Source organism: Oncorhynchus clarkii, chromosome 5, assembly GCF_045791955.1.
Source record: "Oncorhynchus clarkii lewisi isolate Uvic-CL-2024 chromosome 5, UVic_Ocla_1.0, whole genome shotgun sequence".
In the NCBI taxonomy this organism is placed as follows: Eukaryota; Metazoa; Chordata; class Actinopteri; order Salmoniformes; family Salmonidae; genus Oncorhynchus; species Oncorhynchus clarkii.
The window spans coordinates 61,829,154-61,840,623 of NC_092151.1; the positions used below are offsets into that span (position 1 = coordinate 61,829,154).

An 11,470-nucleotide genomic window follows, 5' to 3' on the forward strand; every position below is an offset into this window, starting at 1 on the left:
GGACACGACGATTCAGAAAGCTAGTGGACGGGGGCTAGCAGATGGGTCTTCGGCGACATCGCAACGGAAAAGCCTGTTGAAACCACCTCGGACAATTACGTCGGCAGACCAGTTGTGATGAATCGACGGGGCTGCGTGTCGGAAATAAAGGGTCCAGGCCAAGGGGTATTGTAGCCCAAGATTTAGCTGGTATACCTCTTTGGCTAGCCGGGAGATGGGCCTAGCTCGAGGCTAGCTCAAGGCTAACTGGTGCTTGCTTCGGGACAGAGGCGTTAGCCAGCCATAGCCACTCAGTTGTAGCTAGCTAGCTGCAATGATCAGGTGTAATGGTCCAGAGCTAGCGGCAGGAATCCATCCGGTGATGTGGTAGAGAAAAGCAGTCCGATATTCTCTGGGTTGATATCGCGCTGTGCAGACTGGCAGGTATTGACCAAGCTGAAGCTGGCTGGTGTCCGAGCTCAGTGGCTAACTGACTAGCAGTGGCTAACTGACTAGTCAGTAGTCAGTTAGCTAGCAGTGGCTAACTGACTACTAGCTAGTTGCTAGTAGGCTGGCTATCTTCTGATGGGGGTTCCAGTTATAAAGTATAAAAATAGCAGATCCGTACCACATTGGGTGAGGCGGGTTGCAGGAAAGTATATTCAGTTCATAGATGAGATTAAAATATATAAGAAAAAAACAAAGAAACCAACTATTTACACGGGACAAGACAAACACATGTCCAACTGCTACGCCATCTTGAAAGCATGAATAAATTACATCAACTTTAACTGACATGATTTCATAATATCACAGCCATCTTTCCTCAGAATACACCATCAAGGAACTCTTGAAACCAGCCACAGCATAATATTGGGAAACAGTCTGTGTGTGGCAATGGGGAACAAAGACCCCGTACTGTCCGGAATTTGGAAAACAGTAAAATATTGAGAAATAACCCCCCCCACCACACACACATTTATATACCCGAGAGGTGCACCATGCCATTTGTCCATATGCACTATGGCAATCCGCTCAGTGGTTCTTCACATAGTGCTGATCATCGCCGTGAATGGTAAGGCATGTTTAAATTCTATAACACAGTAACTTCCATTAGCACCGAACTGACTACACAATGCAGACTAATATTGAAGTATAGTACTAGTTACGAAAAGTATATTTGACAAATGTTAATGCTTCTGCATACAGCTCTAAAGGCAGTTCATATTATATTTGGCAGTAATGAATACTGACAAACCAACAGCTATACAAAAAGTATTCTCTACTTTCTGTTCAAAGGCACTGAAGGGCGCAAGGTGCCAAAGGTGGGTATTGTTGGTGGAAGAGAGGCAGCTCGCAACTCTCGTCCATACATGGCTTCCTTACAGTCCCGAGGTCAACATTCCTGTGGAGGAGTTCTGGTGAGAGAAGATTTTGTCCTCACTGCTGCTCACTGTGACGGGTGAGAAGTCTTTTCAGAATCTCTCAAACTCATTTATTTAAATGTTTTTTTATTTTTTATATTTTACATACATAGACAAAAACAATAGACAACTTAACAATGACATATATTTCAACAAACGTGAATTACACCACACTTGCTCAGACCCACATTGACCCACTGTATCCACACCCAATGTTGTTTCCAACGCTTGCAAGACTCTGCCTCATATGACTTCAGATTATGTTATGTTGTTTCTGTCTGTACCCAGATTTGATTCATATTTAAATAAAGCATGTGATTCTTCCATTCTCTTGACGTTGGAGTATCATTTGACGTCCAGTATTTAAGTAATAGCTTATTCAATATAAGTGACACAAATAATACTGTCCAACCCATTGGGTATCTCATCGCACCCTCAAGGATATACTATGTCTTGAAATATGCCAATAGACGGATTAAAAGTACATTTACATTGTAAAACGTCTGACAGACAGCTTTCTAACTCCGCCCATAACGTTTGGACTTTATAGCACTCCCAGAAGGCAATAATGATTGAGTCATTGTTAAGACATGACTCTGCCACTGTGCTGTAATTTGTGAATTTTGTCTCTTGTATAATACATTCTCTACATTAGTTTATACTGGATTAAGAGTACATTTTTGTTAACTGTAATTTTAGTTTGTTATGTTCCAACACTCCCTCCATCTGGTGCCAATATCAGTTATTTTTAAGTCTTGGTTCCAACAGTTAATATTTTTTCTAAGTGATTGCCAGTTAAATAGGCTCTCTGCAAGGTTTTTCTGACTCAAATAGGATTCCCTCAACATTGCTCTGATGTCCAAATGCTTTCAGGTGGACATTTTGTGATATAAAACTTTTAAGCTGCATGTATTTGAAAATGTCTACATTGGTCAGTCTAAAATGCTTTTAATTCTGTCATGGAAATAATTGTATTTCCTATTACCACATCATTTACGGTTTCTATACCTTTAGTTTTCCACGTGGGCCAATTTAATCGGTGAATTCTGAAAAGCTATCCAAGGGTTGCTCCATGGTTTTTAGGGAGTGATATTGGTTCTTGTAGAATCCGTTTCATGTTCTTCAATGTTGTTATAGTGTTCTTAACTATGAAGTTGTTAATGTTCTCTGCTTTATCCTTTGAAAATAGACACGTGAAAACATTCTGGGGATGAGCATGCACATCTTCAATATGTACCCATTGTTACTCTTTAGTGCATTTAATTATGTCGCAAGTAAAAGCCTTGGGTAGAGAGTTGAAACGATTCCAAGTCTGGAAGGTTAAAACCACCCTCCGACTTAGGAAGATGTCAAACTTTCCTTTTTAGTTTGAGTTTTATTTTCCCATGAAGTGAATTATGACGGAGTACACTTTTTTTTTTTTAAATATATGTCTTTTAATTGGTATTACTGAAAATAAATCTTAAAACTTTGGGAACCATCCCTGTCTTGTGCCCCTTTCTAAAGCAAAATCATCAGATAATGTATCATTTGTGTGTATTTTAGCTTTAGGATATTTATATAATATATTTATGACATTTATTATTTCAACTGGAAAGTTGAAAGGCTTCCAAAGTTTTTCATAGAAATGGCCATTCAAGACAGCCAAAAGCCTTTTCAGGTATCAACAGCCATTATTGATAAATCTACATCTTGTTTTTTAGCGTATTGTATACCGAAACATGTTTGTGTTTATTTTTAATTAATATGTATCAAGACTTTTGCCACTTTTGCCATTCTTATGACTTTTGTTATTATTGTCACAATTTATTAAATGTATGGGTCTGTAATCAATATGCAAGGGACACTCCAGATTTTCCTGGTTTTAATATAACTGAGATAATTGTTAGATACATGGAACTAGAAAGCACTGAATTGAGTGACACGTGTTTAATTTGATTATATAGGGGCGCTACATTGTCTCAGTGTCTTATGAACAATTCTAATAGAAAGCCATCCATACCTGGTGCTTTTCTCTGAGCCAATGCTTTAACATTGTCTAATATTTATTTTGTGCTAATTTCTCATTTTTGTCTGCTGATTGTTGCTTCAGGGTTGTTGAGTGTAACAATGCTGTAGGATCAATCCAACATGTATTTCAATGTTATTACACCAGTCTGTCAAGGTAAATACACAAGTAAATTCTTTCATGTGCTGATTTTCAGGCGTTACAGGGTGGTTCTTGGGGCTCACGACTTGTCAGAGGATGAAAATTCACAACAAAAATTCAATGTAGTAAAATACATTCCACACCCCAGGTTTGGGGACAACCTGGAGAATGACATCATGCTTCTCAAGGTGAGTGATAACCAGGACATAGCCTACAATAATCTCCATAGTGATACTAACTTCATTGTAGGTTTAAAATTCATGAAAAATACATACAAAATAATGTATATAATCATAGCCTATATACATACACTCAGTGTATAACAGCCTGAATTATTCGGGGCATGGTGTTCAATCGTTGCTCAGTTGGTATCAAGAGACCTACGTGTACCAGGAAAACATTCCCATACCAGTACACCACAGCCACCAGCCTGTACTATTGACACCAAGCAGGATGGGTCCATGGACTCATGGTGCTTATGCCAAATCCTGACTCTGCCATCAACATGATGCACCTGGAACCAGGACTCGTCGGACCAGTCAATGTTTTTCCACTCCTCAATCGTCAAGTGTTGGTGATCGCATGCCCACTTGTTTTTATCTGACAGGAGTGAAACCTGGTGTGGTCGTCTGCTGCAATAGCAGTGACAAGGATCTACGAGTTGTGCACTCTGAGATGCCGTTCTGCACACCACTGTTGACTTGCAGGATTCTTGCCTGTCTCCTTCGACCTCTCTCATCAAAGAGCTGTTTTCGCCCACAGGACTGCCGCTGACTGGATGTTTTTTGTTTGTCACACCATTCTCTGTAAACCCTAGACACTGTTGTGTGTGAAAAGCCCAGGAGGACAGACATTTCTGAGATACTGGATCCGGCGTGCCTGGCACCGACGATCATACCACACTCAGTCACTTAGGTCACTCGTTTTGCCCAATCTAACATTCAGTCGAACAGTAACTGTATGTCTCAATGCATTTCTGCCTGCTTTATATAGCAATCCATGGCCACGTGACTCACTGTCTGTCGCAGCGATCCTTTTTCGTGAATGGTGTGGTGTACCTAATAAACTGGCCTATGAGTGAATATTTACAACATAGATGAATACATACAGATTTTGTATAGAGTGTGCTATCTCTGTGATCTTTCTTAGTTGAGAGGGAGGGCCACCCTGAACAGAGCAGTGCAGCTGATCCCGCTGATGAATGGTTCGATGGCTGAGGGAAGCCTGTGCACCACGGCTGGCTGGGGGGACATAGATGATAACAGCACCCCACCAGACAAGCTGCAGGAGGTCAACGCCACCATCATATCACCCAGAGAGTGTGGCCGCCGGTGGAGTGGTGTCAACATCTCCAGGCGCACGGTGTGCGCAACAGGCCCCAGAGCTTTCCAAGGCTTCTGCTCGGTATGACTGCACTGTTACAGGCTATAACTCTCTGCAATTAGTTTTTCATGGTCAGAACAGGCTATTATTGGCTATAACTGGATTAGAGTTTCTCTTGGTCAAGGCACAAACTATGATACATGACTCCTCAGTTTTTCTGAATTAATTAAAATGCATTGTTTGCTACTGCAGGGGGATTCAGGAGGTCCGTTGGTGTGTAACGGGATGTCAGCGGGCATCGTCTCTTTCTCAGGGCAGATGTGTGCCAACCCTAGTACCCCTGATGTGTACACACGAGTGACTTCGTACTGCCGATGGATTCAGAGGGAGTTAGCGAGAAACCCTTAAGGTTTTTGGCACGTAAGCCGCCAGTGTGTGCTTACACAACATCTCACTATATGACTTATTAGGATTTCATTTAGAGCAGGGTTGCCCCAAAGTCTTTGTTGAAGTGCTAAAGATAACACTTTTCTCTGATTGCGTGTTCCCTTGTTGCTATTCTTATTAAACGGCACTAATTTCAGCTTGTGTGTCTCACTTTGGAGTACTTGAGTTCCCTAAACAATTCAGTAAAAAACATTGATCCATATACTTATCATTTCTTTCCTTGGTGTTCAAAGACTAAAAACAACCTCCACCGATTTTGTGAATTTGGTAAGTTTTGATGTAAGGTAAAAACAACACAATATGACAATAGGATACACAGACTCTCTACTTAATTTAGGTCCTTGGTCACTCACCTGGTCTGGCTGGTCAAGCAGTAGCCTCTGGATAAGCTGACCAATGAAGTTTGGACACACTATTGGCTCCAGGTTCTAGCACATCTCCATTATAGTGTACCTGAGGAGAAGTCAGTGCCAGATACTGCAGGTTGTCAGATTATGTCATTGATTGCTGTAATTGACTAATTCATCATTCCTGCTTAATTTCCAGTCTCAAAGCATAATGTACTTACATCTCTGGAAGGGCAAAGTCTGGTCATGAGACATGTGGCATCCCATCTTTGATAATCTTGTAGAATCAGGTGTCCACCACAACATTAGGGTATGGGCTCTTACCTACAAAAGACAACATCAAGTCATGCATTTCAAAATGTTTCTTTGCTCACTCACATATGTTGCTTCATCCAACAAAAGACAGCATTTTTCCATCTTTTGATAGTGTAACCCACCCAGAGAGATTTCCCCACAGCAGTATGTCATCGGACCAGACTTCACTTCAGTGGAAGACGGGACTGGGAACAAAATAAAGATCAGTGCCCTACACACCACAGAGATCCGTACCCTACATATCACAGAGATCAGTACCCTACACATCACAGAGATCAGTGCCCTACACACCACAGATGTCAGTACCTACACACCACAGAGAGCAGTACCCTACACATCACAGAGATCAGTGCCCTACACACCACAGATGTCAGTACCTACACACCACAAAGATCAGTACCCTACACACCACAGTATAAGCATTCCTTTTTTTGATTTATTTATACAGCGTCCTACAGCATGGGTCTACCTGCAACATACCTCTACAACTTTCAGGTGTCATCTGTCACTCATAATAATTGATGTGCAACTGTCTCACCCAGAGGTTTCACCCAAGTAGCCTACCATTTGTTAAACCATACCTTTTTTGTTAAACCAACAGGGTCTTACCTTTGATCAATATCGTTCGACAGTTTACCAAAACGAAACCTGAGGTCACCACCACAATGACAACAATTCCCATTGTTCATTGCTCTCACGTTCACCTCCCTCTCTACTATCATCCCTCCTCAATGTTCTATGGGGGCTGTAGTTTTTTCTCCCATGGAAGTATCCTCCCATTTTCCATAGGTTTCGCGAGGTTTGCATGGGCGGCAGTCTGCATTTCTCTGCAGGAAGAATTGAATATTTTTGGGATGAAATTCGTGTACAGGTAATTGTATATTTTTGATAGAGAATATAGGCCATCGGTGTATAGCTTATTTATCGGGGACATGGACCCAAATTTACATTTGTGCCGAACAACAGTATTGTAGAGTTGGCATAAAGACAATGATTTTTGATAACATATTACGATCAAACAGTGCCTGTGGCGCGTATTATCCATGTCTCATCAGCAGTGTATGCGATATGTTAGATCTTAAAACATTGACGATTCATGTTTGATACAATCGTTGCGACGAATTCAAATAGGCTGCAATCATTTCTGCATGTTTGTCTGATACAGTGGTGGCTGACGTATTTTCTTGAAGTTGAATAGCACATCTCTTGATCTCTCATAGCCAACTTGCAATATATGAGTTTGCTGTTCATGAATAACGATTGTGTTAGTTCAAATAGTGACATAATGAATTATTATCGATTGACATTTTGAGTAAAGATATATAACTGCGGCAGTTTTGTTCCTTTAAAAAATAAGTGCATTCTGCATTGATTGCAGTGACCTCCATCGATGCAATGCATACAAGGAAATGACCAGGAAGTTATTCAGACATGCTAAGCTATTGGCTGCTCTCTTTGTCTGTCTCAACCACTACTTTACTGCTCAGTCTCTTTCCAGACTAGTATTATTTTAAAGAAAATGGCTGTTTCTCTCACAGAATTTCTGAGCATCGTTGTCTGTTTGTTCCTTCAGCAGTATTTGAATTTTTGGAGGGATGTCCAAGAAAAGGGGCAGGTATGTGTAAATATGTAGTTTTCTATAATTATGTTATCATAACATTAACACTTTCCAGACGGTCAGAGAAAGCTGCACGTAGGTAGGCTACACTTACAAACAAATATGATTTGCTTAACTATCCCCCAGAAAGCGGAGTAGCGGGGAGCTGAGTGATTCCACAGTGATGACCCCTGACCCCAACAGTCTCCTGGGAGTAAGAATACAGCACAATTGGAGGGAGAAGGGCAACCAAAGCAAATGGAAAGGCACCGTCTTGGACCGTCTCAGTGTCAACCCCTCACTATTTATGGTCAAGTACGATGGGTTTGACTGTGTCTACGGCATCGAGCTATTCAAGGACGAAAGGGTTTCTAATCTACAGGTCCTGACAGAGAAAGTTGGTGAGTGATGGGTTCCTTTTTTAGTTCAGGCGTCACATCTTCTCAGAGTAATGCAAAAACGTGATTTGGTTTGCACAAGTTATAACATGTTTTTATTGTATATCTGATACTGCATGATCAGACAGTAGGGACACAGTGGCTATGTGATGTTGGTCTCTGCCTTGATGACATTTATCTGCTTCCACAGTCAACAACAAGATCAAGGTTCCTCACGGGGCGGAGGAGTTGGTAGGCAAAGCGGTGGAACACCTATTTGAGAAGGAGGATGGAGAGAAGAATGAGTGGCGAGGCATGGTCCTCTCCAGGGCTCCCATCATGACTAACTGGTATTACATCACCTATGAGAAGGACCCCGTGCTCTACATGTACCAGTTGTGGGACGACTACGCAGATGGAGATCTCAGGATCTTACCTGAAGCAGGTACCGACCATTTCTCTGCTTCAGCATCATCTCCACAGAAAACAGGAGGGTGATTGTAGAGTAGAAATTGTTTGGTCTTTACACACTAATTATAAGATGATGGTGGCTTTAGGAGTGTTGCGGACAATATTTGTGTTTGTTCTTACTCGTCCTATGTGACTTGTCGAAATGACAAATATTTCTAGATTTGAATACATATAATCATGTTGGTTAAGATAGCATCTTTTGATAATGCCCCAAAGTAGATTTGAAGAACAGACCCCTAGCATTGATGTTATTCATTGTTTTTCTCTGTAGAAAATAAGCACTTGCTTCCGGCCGACCGAAAGCCCGGCGAGGAGACTGAGAGCTTAGTGGGGAAGCAGGTTGAGTATGTTACTGACAAAGGTGTGAAGCGAACAGGCCTGGTGATCTATCAAGTCCCTGCCAAGCCTTCCGTATACTACATCAAATACGACGATGACTTTCACATCCATGTCTACGACCTGGTCAAGACCACCTAGGACACTTGATTGCTCACTCCATTGCTTACTTTTCACGTATCCTCCTCACTCTCTCTCCATCTCTCTTAAGGCCCTGGACGGTATAACAGTTACGCTTTATTATTCAGGAAGTGCAATCTTTTATTCCACATTTAAAACTAGTTCTATGGTATGCACAGCAGAACTGTAGCAATGCTATTGTAGGCCACTAGGAGGAGAGTGGGAACATGTACACTTGGAAGGACCTATTTAAACCTCCTCACTTCTTCAGTTACCCCATTTGGTTGTTGTGCTGCACAGTAGATTCACATCTCGGACAGTCCAGGAGTGCACCTTGCCCTACAATGACAGACTTACTGTAAAGTGCAATAACGACCGCGTTTGAATTGTCTCCCACATCCTGATGCTCAATTATCTTTATTCAAAGCTGAACTGAATTATATATTATAAAACTAATAGTTAAATCTGTCCCCGATAGCCATTCATATGTGGTCCTTGAATGACCAAACAGCAAGCATGATGTATAGGTGAATATTTGTAGAGACTAGTTTGAGCTGTAGTGAAGCCTTTGAAGGAGAAATGCAATAAGCTGTGATGCCCCTGAACGTATAATTTTTTTGTTTTTAAATACTGCCTTTATTAATAGGCAACTATGTTTGATTTATGTGTCAGTCAGTTCATAGACAATCAATGAACCCACAGTGCTATCATTGGCTTCATAGTACTGGGTTGCACTGGCCTAGGAGTACTGATGATTCAATTACTAGTTTGTACATCAAAAAAAAGTATTCATAACGCTGAATCAAGACTTGTTAGAAACAAGGAATACAGGTCTTCATAAAGTTCGGGCAAGTTTTTCCTGACCAGACAAACCTGATTAATTTGTAGAGATTGGGAAAAGGCCTTAACAATACCTGACCAGGTTCAGAATCCCAACATCATCAGACTATGATTAGCTCAAGTGGAATAGAGGCAGTGCTTTACACTACATTCTGATCTTGAATAGAAAACAAACATAAAGTGCCTTCAGGCTGATCATGTCGCCATACTGTATATATTTGCTAACCGCTCACAATTTTATTCCATTTACTGTTAAGGCCACTATTTGGTCAGTATTAGTCAAAGTAAAAAATGCTTTAATGAAAAAGTGTCAAATGCTGCGTACCAGGTTTTTGCTATTGTCTGTTTGTATAAGAGGATATGTGCAATGTTTGGCAGTTAATGCAGTATAAGACTATTTCCTCCAATCAAACATCCATGACCGTTGATTAGTCTCATTCAAATGTTGATATTGTAGGGTGCACTTTAAATTACTCACATAAATATGCTAAAGATTTGGCACATTGTCTTTTTCTGTCAAGATACTTTTTTTGTGCAAGAACAAGTGGCATATTGCAGCATCGGTATATCATAATGGTAAAAACGCATGGAGAAAAGATAAGTTATAACACGCATACAGTATTTAATCTAACTTTTGTGTAGTGTATTGTAAATGTATGCTGTTGTGAATACTCCTGTTATATTGTAAATATCCCATTGAAATACCAGCTTTAAAGTCCATCTAGAATTCTCACCTAGAGAAATGCTGCAAAGACTGCATTCAAAAAGCCTGCAGCCTGGCTGGCTTCACTTTTTAATCTTATTTTAAAGACTTGGGAGCTACAGTACATAATGTAATCCAAGGAAGTCCAAAACGCAAATGTTTTGGCTAGAAGTATTTAAATTTAGTCTTCTGTCCTTAGTCTCACTCCAGGGCATACAGTGCATTCATTTACAGTGCATTGATCCATGGTGTACATAAGGTTCATTCTATCGATTGTCAGATTTGCATGCATCACTTGAATGCAGCCTTGAGTGCATTCAAGCATATTGGTTATTTTGACAGTTGCAGAGGTAAAAAAAAATATTGTGGGAGTCTTTGCAGACCGATTTTACTAAAATGTTTATGTAGAAAATGTGACTGTAAAAAAAAAAACATTGTCAGTGCTTCTTTGCTACTTGTATCACCACCAGTTGTGCTGTGGTGTTTCTATGTACAGTAAAATGAAACTCCAAAAGATTGTGCACTCTTCTGTTATCCTCCATCTTTCATTCCTCCCAGGTCTGGAATTGTAGCAATTACCAACCCATTTGTGTAATTATTTTCATCATGAGTAATAAAGTTAGTTTTTTTTGCACATCCCTTTTCTCTGCCATTTTTCACCTATTCAATATACAGTGCGGCAAAAAAGTATTTAGTCAGCCACCAATTGTGCAAGTTCTCCCACTCAAAAAGATGAGAGGCCTGTAATTTTCATCATAGGTACACTTCAACTATGACAGACAAAATGAGAAAACAAATCCAGAAAAATAACATTGTAGGATTTTTAATGTATTTATTTGCAAATTATGGTGGAAAATAAGTATTTGGTCAATAACAAAAGTGTCTCAATACTTTGTTATATACCCTTTGTTGGCAATGACAGAGGTCAAATGTTTTCTGTAAGTCTTCACAAGGTTTTCACACACTGTTGCTGGTATTTTGGCCCATTCCTCCATGCAGATCTCCTCTAGAACAGTGATGTTTTGGGGCTGTTGCTGGGCAA

General features: G+C 40.5%; 2 protein-coding genes across 5 annotated transcripts; both read left to right on the forward strand.

The window, feature by feature from the left end:
- The first annotated feature begins 966 nt into the window (after nucleotides 1-966).
- LOC139410149 (complement factor D-like) lies at nucleotides 967-5,458 on the forward strand. 2 transcript variants are annotated; one of them, XM_071155594.1, is made up of 5 exons: nucleotides 967-1,054; nucleotides 1,279-1,400; nucleotides 3,608-3,740; nucleotides 4,702-4,956; nucleotides 5,128-5,458. In XM_071155594.1, exons 1-5 carry the CDS (start codon nucleotides 1,052-1,054, stop codon nucleotides 5,281-5,283), a joined length of 669 nt encoding a protein of 222 aa, XP_071011695.1. In that variant the 5' UTR covers nucleotides 967-1,051; the 3' UTR covers nucleotides 5,284-5,458. The 2 variants fall into 2 exon arrangements, with proteins under 2 accessions (XP_071011695.1, XP_071011694.1); XM_071155593.1 differs by having other exon boundaries at nucleotides 973-1,054; nucleotides 1,279-1,441.
- Nucleotides 5,459-6,748: 1,290 nt separating this feature from the next.
- Nucleotides 6,749-11,062, forward strand: LOC139409157 (spindlin-Z-like). Of its 3 annotated transcripts, none has more exons than XM_071153928.1 (5): nucleotides 6,749-6,855; nucleotides 7,558-7,599; nucleotides 7,729-7,982; nucleotides 8,170-8,403; nucleotides 8,701-11,062. In XM_071153928.1, exons 2-5 carry the CDS (start codon nucleotides 7,580-7,582, stop codon nucleotides 8,904-8,906), a joined length of 714 nt encoding a protein of 237 aa, XP_071010029.1. In that variant the 5' UTR covers nucleotides 6,749-6,855; nucleotides 7,558-7,579; the 3' UTR covers nucleotides 8,907-11,062. The 3 variants fall into 3 exon arrangements, with proteins under 3 accessions (XP_071010029.1, XP_071010030.1, XP_071010031.1); XM_071153929.1 differs by having other exon boundaries at nucleotides 6,770-6,855; nucleotides 7,561-7,599; XM_071153930.1 differs by having other exon boundaries at nucleotides 6,772-6,855; nucleotides 7,523-7,599.
- Nucleotides 11,063-11,470: the final 408 nt, after the last annotated feature.

Excerpts from the sequence above, each read along its gene's own strand:
- LOC139409157 (XM_071153928.1), top strand. The coding sequence starts at position 7,580 with ATGTCCAAGAAAAGGGGCAG. Across the intron at positions 7,600-7,728 it reads ATGTCCAAGAAAAGGGGCAG|AAAGCGGAGTAGCGGGGAGC; the intron begins GTATGTGTAAAT and ends ACTATCCCCCAG. Across the intron at positions 7,983-8,169 it reads GGTCCTGACAGAGAAAGTTG|TCAACAACAAGATCAAGGTT; the intron begins GTGAGTGATGGG and ends CTGCTTCCACAG.
- LOC139410149 (XM_071155593.1), top strand. The coding sequence starts at position 1,003 with ATGGCAATCCGCTCAGTGGTTCTTCACATAGTGCTGATCATCGCCGTG. Across the intron at positions 1,055-1,278 it reads GCTGATCATCGCCGTGAATG|GCACTGAAGGGCGCAAGGTG; the intron begins GTAAGGCATGTT and ends TTCTGTTCAAAG. Across the intron at positions 1,442-3,607 it reads ACTGCTGCTCACTGTGACGG|GCGTTACAGGGTGGTTCTTG; the intron begins GTGAGAAGTCTT and ends GCTGATTTTCAG.